This window comes from Lycium barbarum, chromosome 3, assembly GCF_019175385.1.
Source record: "Lycium barbarum isolate Lr01 chromosome 3, ASM1917538v2, whole genome shotgun sequence".
NCBI classification, from domain to species: Eukaryota; Viridiplantae; Streptophyta; class Magnoliopsida; order Solanales; family Solanaceae; genus Lycium; species Lycium barbarum.
Genome location: NC_083339.1, coordinates 124544468 through 124564578, shown reverse-complemented (window position 1 = coordinate 124564578; position 20111 = coordinate 124544468). Strand labels below are relative to the sequence as shown.

The following is a 20111-nucleotide window of genomic DNA, read 5'->3' as shown; positions in this document are numbered from 1 at the left end:
GTTACATGCTGACAATACTAGTTCAATACAGATAGCAACAAATCCGGTCCACCACGAAAATATAAAGCACATCGAAGTGGACTGTCATTATATTCGTGAACTTGTTGTTGATCAAGTCATCAGTCTTCAACATATCACTTCTCATGATCAATTGGCAGATTTGTTTATAAAAGCAATGACAAGGAGCCGACACCAATTCCTATTATCCAAATTAATGCTTCTTGATAAGTAGCATAAATTTGAGTGGGGATGTTCATCATATCAGATACCATATCAGATATGGTTTTATTGTCATATATGATTTTATATATTCTCTGATTATGCAGAATCACATCCTTAATATTGTGGAAGATATGGCTCGATATTGTGCATGATATACGCCTAGAATCATGCTTGTAATTATGTAGATATTTGTGTATAAATAGTCTATAGTTCATGAATTGTAGATCAGAAAATATATAGAATATTTTTCAATCTCTTATGATTCTTGATTTATCAATAGTTTTCAACGAATAATATTGAAAGAAGATAATAAATCTTTCTTGATTTGTCAAAAATGACAAAGGGATCTATTTTTAGTAAAATGAACTAGTCAAAAGGAACAGATCAGGGAGTAACTAATTTTCTTGTAGCCATAACTGTGGCAAATGTGTGATCAGAACCAACAATTTGATATTTGGAATCTATACGACTATTTATACCTCGATAATGAGATTAGTACGTATGACTGCTATATACTTACATATATACATAAGATACAATTACTTAAGATTATTTAGTACTTATAACTCAACAACCCATTTACAATCTCCCCTAGAACTACTAGTACATAAGAGAAGGGGAGAAAATGGTCAAGAAGAAAGTTGGCAATGACAATATTAGTTAACTACATGATGGTCCAGCAAGATGAACCTTGTGGGTTCCAAAGGCCAGGCAGCAAAAGCTTAGTATTGTTCAAGCCATGGGCATTGAAACCCCCAGCAGTACGAGAGTCTATATGAATCTTGCCTGTAAATCCCGGAAATGCCCCTGTCCCGAAAACGTTATTGCAAATTCTACCAATCTCCATTGGTTCCTTGGCGTTTCCCACGTAGAATCCATTCCCATAAGGATTTGTCACGGTTGAAGCTAATGCTGAGGCTGCGTGCATGATAGCTAGGTCGATACCTGTTAAAACGTAATGGAGTATAATTAACTAATTGAAAATTTACCTCTTTTACTGCGCTAAATCTTTTAAATAACCTAATCACATAATTTAATATATAATTAGAAAGTTTAAAGGTTTCAATTCAAAGTTCACAGTGCATCACTCAGAAAAAACTAACAATAATTTCACGTGTTTAGTGCATGAAAAAAAAAAGGCACAAGTCATGAAGGAATGTCTAGACATGATATAATTAAGTAATTGAAAATGTGCTATTTATAATAATTTAAAATTTTAAATGAAATGGTAACAAAATTAAACAATAAATGTGTCTTGAGATGACAAATTAAATAGGTGTGGTGTGTATGGTTTATAAACTTGAGCGGGCCAAAACTTGTCAAATTAATAACAAATCATGATACAATCCACCCAAAATTTTCGCGGGTCAGGACGAATCAAACAATGAGTCGTAACTCAATTCACATGACATGATTCATCCTCCCTCATTTTTTTATTTGGCCTTTCCAATAGAAATGTGAAGCTAAAGTATTTTTCTCACATTATTGATTTAAGTTCTTCAAGTTTTTACGATGTTTAAATTTGCTTTTATATAATCCATCTGCCCAATTTATTTGATATACTTTTCTTTTTATTATGTCTCAAAAAAAATTATTCAATTTTAAATTTAGAAATAATTTAAATCAAAACTTTCCCTTTTATCCTTAATAAAATGATTTATAACCACACAAATATCTATGACTTGTTTTAGATCACAAATTTCAAAAGTCTTCATTTCTTTCTTAAAACTCCCTGCCTAGTTAAACTATATCACATAAATTGAGACGAGTATTTAGATTTGAGTTGCATTTCGACTCTTGTTACGCCATTTTAGCTTAATAACTTGATAGTAAATCATTTTGAGTTTTAATAAACCAATTATGACTTAAATCGTTTAAAATGTATACGTCGAGTTGATTTTGTCCCATTTTACCTTTGTCCTGATTTGGTGGATTAATGATGAATTCCGCTTTCTTCTTCAATTCACTGCTGAAAAATGGCCATCCACACTTTTCAGGACAATCTTTTGTTTGGTCCTTCACCACAATATACACCTGTTTCCCTAACGAACCATGCATGGAACATTTCCCTGATGCCAAACACGACCCTTCTAATCCCACTTCCTTAGCTATAAAAATAATCGCCACCGTATACGGTGCAGCTTTGTTTATAAGGAGGGGAATCGAATCCTTCGATAAATTCTCTCCCTGAGAGCAATTTTGATCATCAACCTCGTTAATAACAGTGACTTTAATTCCAGGGGTGTCTTTGGAATTTGATTCCTTTTTGGCTAATGTTTGATAGCTTTCGACTTGTTTCCACCATTTGGAGACTTGGGGTTCGAAGCTTATGATGGTTTTCGGGTTATCTTCGAGTGATTTGATGAAAATGAGGAAGAGATATTTCTGTTGTGGAGGGATTTTGCCGTACCATATTACAGAGAGGTTAATTTGTCCTTTAAGAAGAGGACCATTGTGGTATTCGATTACTGCAAAGCCTAAAGGAATAAAACATACGAGGAGAGAAAGTAAAATAGAGATTTTTTTTGCCAATGGGAAGAGAAGACGCCATTTGTTTGTGTTTTTTTTCTTCTCTTCTCTCTTTTTTTTGAGGAACGCAGTGCCTTTCTTTTTTTAGATGAATGGATTTGTGATTTATATGGTAGTGAATTAGGCTTGTCTGATTTGTCCACAAGTTAAGAACAGAAAAGGAAAGAACCTTTGTGGTAATCTTCTTCTTTCTATAAAAAGAGAGAAGGATAAAACTCCTTGCTTCATTTTACTTTGCATAACTTTCGGTAGCCAAATTTATTAATTGAAATTCCCAAAAGAAAAAAGAAAATTCAATGCTATTGATTGGCTCAGTTAAATACGGAGGATCTACTATAATTATAAGTGATATATCTCCGTCGAGAATAGAATTGTGCCATGTATAGTTTGAAAAAAAAAAAGGTAAGGGACAGAAATGGCCGGTGGGGTGAAACTAATCCCACCCTCTAACCCAATTTTTCCCAAACCCAAATTATACCCACTAAACTAATCCCATCCATTAGCCAAAACTTAAATAAGATAATTTTCAAATAAAAACCCAAACACAAAAATGTTTGAGGCGATTTTTATATATAATATGTGTCATTTGTGTATAAAATATGTATCAGTACCTATTTGTAATGTATAGAAACTGTATAAAATATGAATAACTAAGTTATGTATCATTTTTTGATATAATATGTATCATTTGTGTATATAATGTGTATCAGCACAGTGCAACTGCCCTGTATAGAATAGAAAATTGTATCATTTTTGTATATAATATGTATCATTTTTTGTATATAAAGTGTATACATAATTCCAGCATGTGTATATAAACTGTACCAGTCTTGTATAGAAAGTGTACCATACGTATAAAAAATGTATAATAGAAACCGTATCATTGTGGTATATAATATGTATCACTATTGTATATGTAAAAAAAATACCATATCATTATTGTATAATATGTGTATAATAAATGTATAATTAACGTATAATTTATGTAAAATAAATGTATGATTAATTCCAGCATATGTATATAAACTGAATAATTCTTGTATATAAAGTGTATATATAATTCCAACATATGTATATATGCTGTAGCAGCCCTTTAGTGGCGACTTAGTCGCCACAAAAAGTCTTTTTTTTTTAAGCGTCTGGGCTGTTGGGCCGACCATTTTTTGGCATTATTTTGGGCCGAATGGACACCTAGTGGAATTAAGCCCAAACAGTGGTTAAATGTGAAATTAGTTTGGCTGAGTGGATACACAGTGTCCTTTTCCCCCCCAAAAAAAAGGGGGAAACTAAAGAAGATTTTCAAGTGTTTTAAGTTGTGGCATAATTTTGTTTTTTTAATAGCCATGGTGTTCGAACAACTTACATTCAAATTGTGGCGTAATTTTTTTGAGGACAATGCATGTATAACAAAAATTTCTCCACAAAAAAGAAACGAAAGAGGTTTTAGAGCCTGTTTGGCGAAGTTTCTTTTAGGTTAGAAGCACTATTTTTCTAACATTTGAGGTGTTTGGCCAACAAAAAAAACTGTTTTTGAGGAGTAGCAAAAACAGTTTTTCTGCGGTTGGAAAGAAGCTAAAAATTTTTGTTTCTTGAAAAAAGCAAAAGTAAAAATTATTTTTTCAATAAAAAAAATCCCTTCCATAAATACATATTTACCAAGTATATCCCTCATTAATTGATTAATTTTTAATTATAAAACAACCCATTTGGTTACCTACAGCAACTCATTTCCTTTTTATTTTTTAATCGTACATTTAATATAATTTATTTTGCTTGATTTTTTGTATGTTTAAATCATCATGTTAATATTATACTAATATTTAATATAATCTGATCCCGGAGGGTGCTCTACAGGCGCACGTTTAGCAAGGAACCGCTAACGTGAGCCATGGCCCGTCGGAGAAGGGCACCACCGGATCCTGCGCCACCAAAACAACCTACACCTCCACCTGAACACACTCCACCACTGGATCCCACTCCACCAAAACAACCTACACCTCCACCTGAACACACTCCACCACTGGATCCCACTCCACCACCAGAGTCTATTAAGCAGCCGACTAGAACAACTAGAATGGTTACACCGGAATCGGGAATTGCTCAACCCCTACCCCCTATGCAATTGTTTCACTATATGCCGGGGATGAGCAGTGCTCCCACGGTGCTAGAACCTCAAGCCAGTGCTGGATCTATAATTCCTGACCCTCCGGTGAAAAACCCAACAGTAGCGGCACGAAAATTAACCTATTCCGCTGAAGGTGAGGAAAAGGGTAAATCCTTAGCGGAGGTGGTTAGGGGAAATCGAAAGCAAAATCAAGGTATGCAGCTCAAGTTCTATCCACCTGAGGTCAGAGACGGTCTCAAAATGGTTAAGCTTAATCCGAAGGAACTCGAACAACAATGCCAGAAATGGGAAACATAGCTGAATGGATATGTGATTGGAGGCAACCCAACATTCAAAGAGGTACTAAAGTTTGTCTATGGAGTCTGGACCTTCATCGATACACCTAAGGTACTTCTTCACGATGACGGGTATTTTATCTTCCGATTCTCATGTGAAGAAGATAAGGATGAAGTACTGCAAAGTGGCCCATACACATTTAATAATCGTCCTATGATTTTGAAGAAGTGGAGTCCTACATTTCAAATTGATAAGGAACCTATGCGAGTGATACCACTATGGGTTATGTTCCCAGGGCTGCCAGTTCATTGTTGGGCGGAGGAGAACTTAGGTCGCATTGCTAGTTACCTAGGCAAACCTCTGTGCACTGATAGACTAACGACACAATATGAACGTATCTCATATGCTCGTATGTTAATTGAAATGGACATTACTCAGGAAATGCCGGATGAAATGCTTACTGAGATGCCGAATGGGAGCATTCGGTATCAAGATATCGACTACGATTGGAAACCAAAGTTTTGCCAAGATTGTAATCACTTTGGGCACATTACTAGAGCATGTAGAGAACTTGTCAAACCTCCTGAGAAACCAACAACTCACAAGAAACGTAATAGAACAAAGAAGCGGAATGAGAAGAAAGAATGGCAATCAAAGCATTTGCAGGAAACTGGCTTGAATAATGCTGAAATTGTCACTGTAGCAGGTCCTAGCAAGCTTCCAGAGGGTCATAGCAAACCTGTGGAGGCCAAAAATGGCAAACAAACTGTTGTTTACCACAAAGAGAAAGACCAAAACAGAGTCGATTCTGAGGAATTGGCAAAAAGACTTCAACAGGGAGGAAAGCTTCAGATACAGGAACCTAGCCAAACTTCTCAAACTGTTATAAGGAATGTTGATCCTCCAGTACAAGGGGATAAGAGAAATGATCCGAAAACCCATCCTCTTACATGCTAATTTGTTCATGGAACATTAGAGGACTTAACATGTCCTTTAAACAAAGAGAGTTAAAAGAGTTTCTAAAGAATAATAAGGTAGACTTATTGGGCTGTTATGAAACCAAAGTCAAACAAAATAAAGCAAGTAAGGTCCAACAATTTCTTGGCTCAGGATGGACCTATACTTCTAACTATGGTTCGGCTGTAAATGGGCGAATTTGGCTAATGTGGAATGCAGGTGTGGATGTACTAGTCCTAAAGGAATCCAGTCAAACTATGCATTGTCAAGTAAAGGACAGAAATTCCAACTTCTCCAGCTTCGTCACGTTTATTTATGGTCTTCACACCTTAGCAGATAGACTACCACTATGGACTCAGTTGAGAGAAATAAATACTACTGTCAGTGACCCGTGGTTAGTAGTGGGTGACTTCAACAGCATACTTACAGTAGATGATAGGATCAACGGAGCACCTGTGCACCAAGCAGAACTTGTCTATTTCCAAGATTGTGTGGATGACTTAGGTTTGGGAATTCTGAACAGAAGTGGCAGTACATACTCTTGGAGTAATAAAAGAGATGCAGGTGAGAGGATATACAGTTTGATAGATTGGGCTTTGGGTAATGCAGCGTGGTTCCAGAACTTTGGTGGCATTGGGGCTTACTATATGCTGCCCCACTGTTCAGACCACACCCCAATCTTAATCAATACCACCTTAAGTAGATTTGCTGGCAAAGTGCCTTATCGGCTTCTACTAGCACGGCTGCAACAAGAGCAATTTAAGCAAGCTGTTCAGCTTATATGGGCCAGGCAAATCAGATGATACACTATGTGTGCTGTATAGAGGAAGCTTAAATTGTTGGAGCTGTACACAAGAGGCATGCACAGAGAATTCTCATCTATCGAAACAAAGCTGCTAGAACTTAAAGGGAGATTGAGAGAAGTACAGGAGAAACTCAATGAAGACCATTTCAACCAGATACTCATAGAGGAGGAAAGAAATATAAATGTACAGGTTGAAAAGTGGGATACTATACAGGAAAAAAATACTTAGACAGAAATGTCGAGCTACATGGATTAATCTCGGTGATAGAAACTCTAAATACTTCTACGCTCAACTCAAAGCCAGACAAGCTAGGAACAAAGTCACAACCATTTGCAATGAACAAAACCAAAGAATCACTGATCCTATGCTTATCCAACAGGAGTTTAGAGATTTCTTCCAAAAATTACTTGGTGAATCTGCTCAGCTATTACCTGGTATAGACATCAATACTGCTAGAGATGGACCATGCCTGTCCCTGAGTCAACAACAACAACAACTGATAGTACCAGTTACTAGACAGGAAATAATTTAAGCTGTGAATGATTTACCAAAGAACAAAGCACCTGGGATAGATGGGTATCCAGCTGATTTTTTCAAGCAAAACTGGGAGATAGTAGGAGAGGATATCATAACTGCAGCAGGCCAATTCTTTGAATCAGGGAAACTACTAAAAGAGGTAAATTGTACAACAGTCACATTGATTCCCAAGGTAGCGAACCTTACTTATGTGAAGGAATTCAGGCCCATAACATGTTTCTCAACTACGTACAAGATTATAGCCAAGGTCATGACTACTAGACTGAAAATAATGGTAGATTACCTGGTGGGCCCTTCTCAGTCAACTTTTATTGAAGGAAGGAACATCTTGGACAATGTGATTCTGGCTCATGAACTTTTCAAAAGCTATACTCAAAACTCAGTTTCACCCAAATGTGTCATCAAGGTAGCTATTAGAAAGGCATATGATTCAGTGGAGTGGAGCTTTCTTAGGCATCTACTTACTGAATTTGGCTTCCCTCTCAAAATGGTAAACTGGATCCTGGAGTGCGTAACAACTGTCAGCTATTCATTATTGATCAATGAGGTGCTTACTCCCAAGTTTGCAGCAAAAAAGGGATTGAGACAAGGGGATCCTATGTCCCCTTATCTTTTTGTACTAGTAATGGAATACCTCAATAGATATCTGAAACAACTCCAACGATGGCCAGCCTTCAAGTACCACCCTAAATGTGCAAAACAAAAAATTGTTCACGTTTGTTTCGCTAATGACCTCCTTATGTGTTGTAGGGCTGATAAGGAATCAGTTCAACTGATGATTCAATCATTTGAACACTTTTCGGCAGTTTCAGATCTCAAGGCAAATATGGAAAAGAGTAACTTGTATATTGCTGGCTCCACTCCTCAGGTCAGACAACAATTACTTGATGAGTTGCATTTCACACTGGGAACTCTGCCTTTTAAGTATTTGGGAGTCCCACTGGCATCCAGGAAGTTGTCTATCAACCAGTGCATGCCGCTAGTTGAAAAGATGATAGCAAGAGTAAAGTGCTGGACTTCCAAGCTGTTCTCATATTCAGGCAAATTACAACTCATAAAAAGTGTATTATTTGAAATTCAAACGTATTGGAGCCAAGTCTTTCTTCTACCAAAAAAATCCACAAGATGGTCATAGCTATCTGCAGAAATTATCTTTGGAGTGGATCACATGAATATGCAAAAAAAGCCCCAATTGCTTGGGAAACTTTATGCCAACCTAAGGCCACTGGTGGACTCAACATCATCAACTTTGAGCTTTGGAATCAAGCAGCCATCAGTAAGCTGCTATGGGCCATTTCAAAGAAGAAGGATAAGCTATGGGTGCGCTAGATACATATGCACTACATAAAAAACAGAAATCTGCAGGACATGGATACACCAAAGCAGGCCACATGGTTAGTAAGGAAAATATTCGATTCCAGAAAATGGAGGCTGAATCTGGACGACCTCAACAAATTTTCAGTGGGAGGCAAATTCAGCATTAAACAGGCTTACCAGGCTTCTATTCCTCAATACCCAAAAGTCCAATGGAAAACACTGGTTCTTCTTAAAGGTGCTATACCCAGACAACAATTTATTCTCTGGATGGCAATCCAGAATAGGCTGGCTACAACTGATAGACTGGCTCATTGGGGGATACAAGTTGATCCAATCTGTAAGCTATGTACGATCGGTGCCACTGAAACCCATCAGCACCTATTCTTTGAATGTACGTATTCCAAGTTTATTTGGCAGACCCTACTACACTGGATGGAGATCAAAAGGCAAATAGGGGACTGGAACACTAAGGTTCAGTGGATGGCAAAACGAGTGAACAACAAGAACTCTAAGTGGACAATATTGGGATTTGTTTTTACAGCTGCTGTCTATCATGTTTGGAGGGAAAGAAATGCTAGACGATTCCAACAAACAAGCAGAAGTAGTATGGATAGAACGAGAGAAATAACACTGCAACTCCATATTGCAGGCCAACGACATTGTAAATGGCATGAATGCTTACTTAAGTTAAATAGTTTTCCATGTTAGACGGCTACTGATTTACTGAAAGAAGCTAGCTAAATGTAATTTTTGGAAGGTGAAATTTAGCTAGTGGACAGTAAGTTGGTAACATAGAAATGTTTAGTCTAATAGGTTCTTCTTGAGGTCCTATCTCTATAGTCCACTGAGCAGGCTGTGTACAAATTCTACTTAGTTGAAATAAAAAAAATTCAGTTTTGACCAAAAAAAATATTTACTATTTTCTTTGGTTTGTCAATTTATTATATTGATTGAAAATTTCAATATGTATTTTTTATTTTAATCAAATAAAAGTACAAATTTTAATTAAAGTCTTTTATTATAGATATTTAAAATACAATCTCTCTATAAAATAATCTTAATAGTAAATGCACACTGATACTTGTCCTTCTTCGTAACTTGACACTCAAAAGCACCTTTTAAAAAAAGATTAGTCAAACACAATTTGCTTATCAAAAGTATTTTTCAAATGAATAGCCAAACACAAAGTATTTTTCTAAAAAGTTATTTTAATAAAATTGCTTCTCAAAATAAGCAGTTTTTAGCTGCTTAGCTGAACAGGGCTTGTTCTAGTAAAAGGTGTGACATAACCAGAAAAATAACCAGAAAATGAACTTTTTCCAATGACTTGCAAAGTTAGTTTCTGCATTACCCAAAATTGAGTAACTTTGCTTCTTTTAGAACTATGGTCTAATATTACTACGGTCGTTGGAAAAAATACTTATTAGATCCTAACAGAGCTCCAATCTAAGAATAACTGTCATTTGGTCCGGGCTTAACTGACGTTAAAATTTTAATTTGTAGATATCTTTTAAATTTTTCTACTTTTGCTGCTTTATATTTTTAACATCAATCTGATAATTCGAAAGACTTCTAAAATATTAAGGTACAAAAATGTGCCTAAAAATTAAGGGAAGTATTTTTCTTAGTTTATATATTAGATTTTTTTTTTAAAAAACCAAACATTTGAAAGCTCTTCTAATTTCCATTTACTTAAGTCTCCGATGATCCAAATTGAGTTTTGATATGTTAAACTAATTTATTTGTTTCTTTGAATTGAATCCATATTGGCTAACTTATTTTTTTACCAAAGATATTACAGTAGCATGATGACATCAATAAAGTTAACTGACAAATAAATATAAATAATTAAAAGCCTTGATATTACAAGAGTTTTTTGTAGATTCTTTCAAATTAAATCACAAAAAAATACTGAAAATTCAATAGAATTAATTGTTCTGAATTTAAGCTTTCTTTTACCTTCCAAAAGATGCATGTTAAAAAATATTTTTTTTTACCTTTTCTTAATTTAATAAACTATTTTATGAAATCTACATTGTAATAACTTTTTCATGTTAAACATAACTATTTTATCCTATACTATATCAAATATTGATTATCCGATATTTTTTAAAATGTTTTAATATTTAGGAAAAAATTAAAAAATATAATTTTGTAATTGTCTAGTATTATTACTGTTTGAAAATCAATTGCATTTTCTTTAACTAGATTATTTTTACAAACAGTTTCAGAAGATATGAAAATAATATTTTATAGTTACTATTTTAATATAGTAAATAAATTTTATTTTAATAGCGTGCGCCTTAAAATTTATTAGTTAACTACCGTATTCAGGAATTCATTTTTACGATTGAGACGGAGGGACTGTAATTTAGATTTTTGAAGTATTTAACAATGATATAAGTTATTTCTATTTATTTTCTTAATTTAAAACTTAATCCAAACTTAAGTGAAATCCTTATAAATTACTTATGTTCGCCAGCGTGTACGGCATAAGATTGTAGGAGAAAATTAAAAAGAAATTACTAAATGAATGAATAAAAAATTAAAATAGCAAATGATAAATGGTAATAACATTAATAAATAATAAATAGTATTATAAGAATAATATTTTAGTTCAATAATTAATCCTCTATTAAGATAAAATTGAAGACATGATAACTCTTTATGTGTCTAACCGTCTATAATAAATTCTCAAGGAAAAACATAAATTGAAACAAGTTTAATATTATTTCTACATAAGAGATTCAAATATGTATGAGTATGCTTTATAAGGCTCCTACAACCTTTTTCATAACATAATCATTTTTAGGGGCGGGCATGAAAAATGTCCTTAACGTTCTAAAAATTTACCAAAATGTGTGAAGATTCACAAAGCCATTAAAATTTTAATTAGGGGTAAAAAGAGTAAAAACAAATTCACGTGAAGACTACAAAAAATGGGTATTCTCCTTATATATAGTAGTAAAGTAATGACAAGTAGACAATAAAATTAAACATTAAGTTTGACTTTAAAAATTAAATTGGGACTTAGAAGTAATTAATTGAAAAATTTGACATTAAGCCTTGCGAAACTGTTTTTTTTTTCTTCTTTTTTTCTTTTTATACTCTGCTGGAGGTCTAACCCAGAATCTCTGATTTTGTAGACTAGCGATTAAGGGTATTTTGGCCCATAAATTTTCATTAAGAAATAGGGGAAAAAAGGACAATCCGCACAAAAACTTGTCTAAATTAGCCGTTCTTGGCCCAATCATTTTGATGTTTCTTAGGGGCCATTTGCACTTTGGGCCCTATTTTGTGATAGTCTTTGATTTTTGTCCCTCAAGACAAACAATTTTTTTGCTAACATAAGTTTATATTTTCGTATTATAACATTCATAAGTTATGTCATGCGCCCTTAAAGAACTTATATATGCCCACCAAGCATAAGTTCGATTTGAAGGCAAAAATTAAAGACCTACCCATTTGAAGGGAAAACCGTGCAATTTATTCTTTTATTAGGGCCACTATAGACCAAAGTATGCTGGATTGATAAAGCTGAATAGTCCAATTCGGCAACTCACTAGGACCATATATATGAAATGATTTTGAGCTAAATATTTTATACATGTAATAATTTTTTAATACAAATACATGAATTAGGAAAAAATTACTGGATACGTGAACCCATAACCATTGCATTAGATCCGCAACCCCACCTCACCCCACAAAAAAACGATTACAGGTTGATGGCAGATGCTATAGCCAACTAAAATGACCGGGGCATCACATAGTTTAGCTGATGATTGATGATATTGTTTAACACTAATTACGGTGAAAGGCATAATTGATTTTATTTCGTATATCAAAATATATGTACATTATTTTTTTCCGTTGCAAGATGACCTTTTGAAAAAAATTGGATGGGGTCATTTGAGAATTGGAAGACAAAGAGACACTACTTTCATAAGATATCCGTTGTCCCAATTTATGTGATAAAAGTTTGAATTTTGAGAGTTAAACTTATTTATTTTGATCGTGAATCCAGACATACAATCTTTAAGTTTTTTGAAAAATAATTTACATATTTAGAAAAAAAAGTACTATGAGTCACAATAATTAACAACTTAAATTATTTAAATGACATACGAATAAATCGCGGTCAAAGATTAATTTTCTTATTTGACTCTCGAAAATTGAGAGTATCACATAAATTGAGTTAGAGGGAGATTGAGTCAGAGGGAGTACACTCTTTCCTTTTTTTTTTTTTTTTGGGAAATCATAAGATATATACTTAACAAGATTTACTGTGTTTTTCCTTTTTTCTTTTGGGAAATCATAAGATACACTTGTAACTTCATATGATTTGGCACTGATAAAGGCATAAAATAGTTTTTGTCATCTTCAATATGTCCTGAATTATATAGGCCACATAAGACTTTTTCGTATACACTTGTAACTTCATATGATTTGGCACTGATAAAGGCATAAAATAGTTTTTGTCATCTTCAATATGTCCTGAATTATATAGGCCACATAAGACTTTTTCGTACTACCAAATTATTAGATCTCAATTGCTAAAAGAGAAACCAAATCTTGCACAAACCTTCAATCTCACGTCAATATAATTTAGTAGTATATAAAGTAAGTTATTTAATTTATTTTTAGGTCAACAGATATTAGACTTACTTAAATTTTGTATATTTTCACTTATTGGAATTTTAATACAATTCGCTCCAACATCACTCACTAAGCGCAACTATCTTTTTCTTATAATAATTTATAGTTTAACGTCTTGTAATTACATCCAAATTCAATTCTCAGATGGTTTAAAAGATAATTTTATTTACTGTAAACTTTGTTTACATAATTCATGAATTTTTATCGTTTGTTCAAAGTTCCTATAGAGATGACCTTTCACTTCTACTCTGTACACTTTCAATACATATAGCATTGCCACCGCCAAGTAACCACAGGGGCGGCTCAACTTAATTGGTGGCCTAAAGCCAAATTTCAATATGAGGCTCTAATTTTTTTTTTTTAAAAGAACATGCATACATCATTTGATGAATACTTTTCTATCTTTTTAAATGCAAAGTTGTTAGTTGTTAGTTGTTATTTTCGGACGGACTAATAAACAAAGTGCGTCACATAATTGAAATGCAAGTATTAAAAATTTTCAAATTAAAACGAAAAGAAATTAAAAAATAACAAGTTATTAGAACAATAGAACCTAATTCCGGAATTTGATAACTCGATATTATACCAAAATTTAACGACTTCTATCTGCTTACTACTATGCATGACAACCCGATAAAAAAATAAAAAAGAGTGCAATTTGATTTAGTTTTACCCTTGTTTTTGTGAGAATAAATAGTTTACTAGAAGGAAGAAAAGAGAGTATTAAAATACATTTTTTTTATATATGAGAATAGAAAAAAAAACAATAATTTGGATTATATATGTAAATTACCTCAAATATATATAAATAAATTTTAAATTACATAACAAATAGTTCTATAGATCTTATACCCTTTACTAGAGTTTTTCAAAATATTCACATAAGACCAACTTCTAATATACTACTTAATTAATATGGGGCCTAAAATACTCGAGGGCCTAAAGCGGTCGCTTTATCCGCTTGGCCCTTGAGCCGGCTCTGGGTAACCACTATTATTACTAGAGGCGAATTCAAGTTTTGAAATTTCTGGGTTTATATAATAGTTTCAAGTTAACGTAAAAATAATAATTGGATTCATAATCGACTATTTATAAATGTTTTGTTAATTTCATAATATAAATCTAGAGTATGAACAAAAATTACTAGGCTCCAATTAATCTTTACCTTAAGAGCTAGATCTACCCCGGTTTATTGCTCTCACTGGCAATCTTTCTACATAAAAGATTCAAATATGTATGAGTATGCTTTATGGGACCCCTATAACTTTTTTCATAACATCATCATTTTTAGGGGGCATGAAAAATGTCCTTAAAGTTCTAAAAATTTACCAAAATGTGTGAAGATTCACAAAGCCATTAAAATTTTAATTAGAGGTAAAAAGAGTCAAAAAAAAAATTCACGTGAAGACTACAAAAAATGGATATTCTCCCTTATATATAGTAGTAAAGTAATGACAAGTAAACAATAAAATTAAACATTAAGTTTGACTTTAAAAATTAAATTTGGGACCTAGAAGTAATTAATTGAAAATTTTGACATTTAATTGAAAACTTTTGTGAGGATTACAAATACCCCTTGGTTGTCCCTTATATATAATAGTAAAATGGCAAGGAAAAATATTTTTTGGGCACGTGAAATCTACCCATTTCACATTGTAACTCTATTAATGGCAAGGACAAATACAAGATGATTTGCTAAGCGTAAGGGAATGAACAGACCAAAAGTGCAACGGAGAACAAAATTGAGCAATTTCTGACGGTACAACCGTACAAGAACAAACTTGAATCTTATCCCTTAAAATGATGGTCGAGAAAAATGAATTTCATCCATGTAATCCTCCATGCACTGTCAATTCATCTCAATTCTCGACAGACATTATTAAATTTCTTGGGTGACTTTTCACAAGAATTTACATATCAACAAGTAAATCACAAGCACAGAAGATGAAGAACATCACAAACGGTTTGTTCTTCTAGGTACAGGTAAGACACAATGTTTTAAAAGACAACAGATAGAAAGACTACAACATTTCCTTCTGACCAGATAGAAAGACTACAACATTTCCTTCTCACTTTTGGGTCCATTTCCAGTATCGACTGCAGAAGCTAGTGGACAATTAAACGAATTGAGGCATAGCAACCTCGGTCGACATCCTCTTGTTATGTTTTGTTGGAAGAAGGGAGCCAGGCTCTTTGAATTTGAACCACTTGGAAGGCTTTCTGTCTTCTTTCCTCCAAAGCTTGGCAGCCACCGTCTTGAATCCACTCTTTGCACAAGTAACTAAAAGCTTAATGAGCTCTCTGTAATTTCAAAGGGACAATTGTCAAATAATAAAGTAACATCTGTTAGAAGAGTAGCTTGGGATTGAGATGTGCAGTTGTCGTTCTTGTTGTGTTTGGAAAGAAAATCCTAGACTGGACCTTCAAATTATCATTTGTTTCAATTGAAAGACAGATTCTAGCTTAGTTGTTCATTAAAGGAAAACATGCAAAAGTAAATTAGCGCTTATCAACTGCTTCTATCCCACACAGGAATCTAACAGCCACAGACTATTAGGTGAAACAACGCAGATAAGACTACTACTATCATGTTATGGAACTTGGAACAAATAATCAATAGGTCATCACTAGCTCAGAAATGCATGAGGCTACAAATGCTTAATCATAGAGCATTTCTAATGATGCTTTCACCTTCTAAGTGGGAAAGAGACACCTAGGCTTTTTTTTTTTTTCCTTTTTCTTGATAACCGTGGTGTCGGGGCCAGTTTGAGAGAACCTCGACTAATTCAGCAGGTACCAGATAACTCTGTCCACCAAGGCTTAGACAGATGGGAAGAAATCACCTAGTATTTGTCTAAATAGACACCTAGTTCCTCTGTACTATTTCTCTCTATCAAGTTGCTGGTTTTTTTTTATTTTGCAGCACTAAAGCATTTTCCAGTTTTCATCTTTTTTCTCCCTTCCCAAAAAACTTGGCAATTAAATATAGAGGTGGATCCCGGATTTGAAGTGTATGAGTTCCTATAACAATCTCAAATTAATCTTTAATGATAATTGGGTTCACAATCAAATATTTATAAATTTTTGATGGAATTTTTAGTACATAGACAGGGTATGAGCAAAAGCTACTGGGTTCTCGGGAACCCACACCTAAAGCTTTAGATCCGCCCCTGATTAAAATTGTTTCCTCCCAAGGATATAAACTATTTGAAAAGGAGATTCCTAAAGAACATTTCAAACAGATTATGTGATATTGGATCTGCTCTTCGGTTAAAATGAACATGAATTAGATTCTATTCCTCTATTTATTCTTAAAATAACTCCCCACCCGAACTATTCTTAAGCCAACTGCCCTTCACAAATAAGTGCATTTCTGTTCTTCCTATCTGAAACTGAATCAAACAAGACAAACAGTGCTACAGTAGAGGAAAGGTACAGATAATTAAGTTCTACCGAGTTTCCCCATTTTTCCAATTTTAAATTCAGAAAGCAACCATAAAGCATATTGAACTCTCAAAATAGAATTGGACAACCTGGGAAATATAATGGTCCAAGAGTTTGCAACAGCAGATTTGCTCAATGGCCTCTCTAACTGAAAACTGTAAATAACAGATCATCTTCTCAAGGGTGCTTTATGTATTTTACTCCAGAAAGAATGACAGCGTACTTTTACCAACAACACTCTTTTAACCGTGAGGGACATGAAATTGATAAATGATGGCTCTACCAGGATAATTTTCACATATGACAAATTAATCAATCATATTGGTCAATAAAGAAAGAGAAAAGGGAAGGTTGCACTTACAAAGGTGAGCAAGGAGAGCGACCACCATTCACATAGTAGATGAACAAGTACGCATCGTAATGCTGACCATTGATAAAATAAAAGGCAGACAGCCTCCTCACACATTGAAAGGACATTTTCTTGTACAAGTATATGGCAGGGTTATTATATGAGATCACATGTAGGTAAACTGCTCGACAAGTCGGGATGTTCGAGGCATATTTTATGACCTCGTGAATTAGAGAACTGGCTGAAAATCCAAAAGTGCAGAACATTTGGTAAGTCATAAAATGAAATATAGAAGTACAACTAAGAGCGTGTATGAGAAAAGAAAGCCTCACCTATTCCAAGATTTCTATAAGAGTCTGCAACCCCCAAAGTCAAGATGTAAATCAGTGTTTGCTCTGATCTCGATGAGTCATATCTCAGAAATTCTTCTATCTGTAGGTATATACCATTCAAAATTAATAAAATGTTACAAGGCTAAATTCTACGAGTGGAAAAGCACAAAGACTCACGTCACTGTCTTTTGCTAGAACAGTACGGGCAGTCACAAATCCAATAAGTTCGTCACTTTGCCCATTGGGTCGATTACGATCAACAGCCACCCATGACACAATGTCCCGGCCATTGACAACATTTTGGAAGAACTCAGACTCATACCTAAATACCCAAAATGAAAAGCAAAAGTTGTTAACACTATGATATGCATACTTTAAAGACCAAAGGTAATTGAATGACCCAAAGATGAAATAAATAATCAGACCTGATTGGGAACAAATCCCCATGGATTTTCTCAAGTACTTCTAAATCAGAGGTTCGTATAGGGCGATATTGTATGAGCGGATTGTGAGAGAGTTTGAGGTTCAGCATCGCGCAAACTAGTATCAATCCCCAGCAAAAAATTGGTGTGTCTGTAAAGCTCGTTTGAGAAGTGTTCTCTCCATCTATACATCACCAACCACAATGGCCATTTAGTCTATGTAAGCAGGACTTGATCTCTTTCTCTTCATCAATTCCTTTGTACACGCGAGGATAGTATACAACCTAAGCCTCACAAGAAAGTCACCTAAAGGTTTCTAGTAACAAGCCCTCTGGTAATAGAATCAGCTCCAAGGTTCAGCACGCCAAAAAAGTACTACAGAAAATAAAAAGGACGGGGGCGAATAAGTTCACAAAGATACACATCAGTTTTTTTCCTTGAATAAGAGGAGCTTTTATCCAAATCTCTAGCATCTAAAAGTTTCAAAACTTGGTTTTTAGGCTAGTAAATATAAGACCCTCTTGTACATGGGCCAGTTTGGACATAATTTTTTTTTTTCTTTTTTCAAAATCCTGTTTGGTATAATTTTTTTTTTCTTTTTTCAAAATCCTGTTTGGTTATATATTGAGTCAATATTTCACACCAAACTTGAAAAAAGGTTTTCAAGAAACCAGTTTTTCAATTAAAATATTTTTCTCCCACAAACTTCAACATTTTTTCAAGTAAAATGCATGTCTAAACACAACTTCAACTTCAGCATAACCTTTCCCAACTTAACTTCAAATACTTCTTCTTCTTTTTTTTCAAATATCACCCAATTCATGTCCAAACGCCTACTAACAAAAAATAATTGTAAGTACTTCAAATTAGGAGCTAAAACTTCTGCAACACTAAATACTTGGAGACTCAAATGATGAAAGATCCTACGATGTCAGTAAGAACTGGTAACTTTCACTCAACATTTGATAACAAATTTCAGAATACACAGTTTGTGTTGCACCAAATTCTAGCTTCTAATAAGTCTCTATATCAAGCGCGACAAAAGGAAAAGGAAACACAATGAGGTAAATCAAGAAAAGGCCTACACAATTACCTAGTAAATTTGAGTTGTGTAGCAAAAAAAATTTGATCTTTATAGCAAAAAAAAAGAATCGAAATCTATGATCTTTAGAGCAAAAAAAAAATAAAAAAAATTGATATCTATAAGACCATGTGAAAATTGTTAGATCAGCAGAATAATTAAATACCTGAGATGTGGCAACTGAATTTTGATAAGAAATTGGAAAAATCAAAGAAAGTATTAAAGGATATTCCTTTCTCTTTCGTCGTAGAGAAAAAATCCTTAGACTGTAATCAAATTCTTTATCTAGCTTCCGCTGACGCTATTAAGCCCTCTTTTAATTTCCTTGCCGTCACGACGACTCTAACTTGCCGGTGCAACGAAATGTCTCATTTGCCCCAATTCCCTCTCATAATATCTGGATAAGACAAAATATGTAACACTCTAATTACGCAAGTAATTTTGTTTAGACATGGTAGGAATCTTGACTTGGGAACTACTAGTGCATACCTACGTAATAGATATTGATTATTGGGTAAATGGTCAAAAATGTCCCTCTGCTTTCGGAAAATGGCTAACAATATAATCCGTTTTAAGTTTGGGTAAAAAATATTCCTCCGGGCATTAAAGTTTTTAAATATATTTAACGAAAATTCTCAAAATAATCCGATTTCATTTTATACCCGCTCAATTTAAATCTGATTCAACTACATAAAAAACCCATATGCTACCAATTTATTCCCGAGTCCGACATCTGGAGCTACTAGTCACAAGAGCGGATAACCCACATGGGTTTTTTATTTAGTTGGGTCGGGTTTAAATGAAGCGGATTTAAAAATGAAATCGGGTTATTTTGGGAATTTCCGTTAAGACAGGGGTATATTTAAAAACTTTAATGATGGAAGGGGTATTTTTTATTCAAATTTGTAATGGAGGGTATTTTTAGCCCTTTTCCCAAAGCAGAGAGGTATTTTTTTTACTCTTTTCCCTTGATTATTTAGTTTCAACATCAATTGTCTTTTTTTTTTTTTTGACAATATTAAAAACGCAATTGTATTAAACTTAAAAAAAATGTG

At 33.9% G+C, this 20111-nt stretch overlaps 2 protein-coding genes across 3 annotated transcripts; both read right to left on the bottom strand.

The window, feature by feature from the left end:
• Positions 1-558: 558 nt before the first annotated feature.
• LOC132631273 (protein EXORDIUM-like) lies at positions 559-4641 on the bottom strand. The gene is made up of 3 exons (XM_060346867.1): positions 4633-4641; positions 2136-2829; positions 559-1167 (listed from the first exon to the last, which is right to left on the bottom strand). The coding sequence occupies exons 1-3, from the start codon at positions 4639-4641 to the stop codon at positions 887-889; spliced, it is 984 nt and encodes a 327-aa protein (XP_060202850.1). The 3' UTR covers positions 559-886.
• Positions 4642-15170: 10529 nt separating this feature from the next.
• LOC132632254 (histone acetyltransferase MCC1) lies at positions 15171-19512 on the bottom strand. Of its 2 annotated transcripts, XM_060348112.1 has the most exons (7): positions 19223-19512; positions 17979-18350; positions 17731-17875; positions 17554-17653; positions 17234-17462; positions 16962-17027; positions 15171-15729 (listed from the first exon to the last, which is right to left on the bottom strand). In XM_060348112.1, the coding sequence occupies exons 2-7, from the start codon at positions 18083-18085 to the stop codon at positions 15546-15548; spliced, it is 831 nt and encodes a 276-aa protein (XP_060204095.1). In that variant the 5' UTR covers positions 18086-18350; positions 19223-19512; the 3' UTR covers positions 15171-15545. The 2 variants fall into 2 exon arrangements, with proteins under 2 accessions (XP_060204095.1, XP_060204096.1); XM_060348113.1 differs by lacking the exon at positions 16962-17027 and having other exon boundaries at positions 19223-19508.
• Positions 19513-20111: the final 599 nt, after the last annotated feature.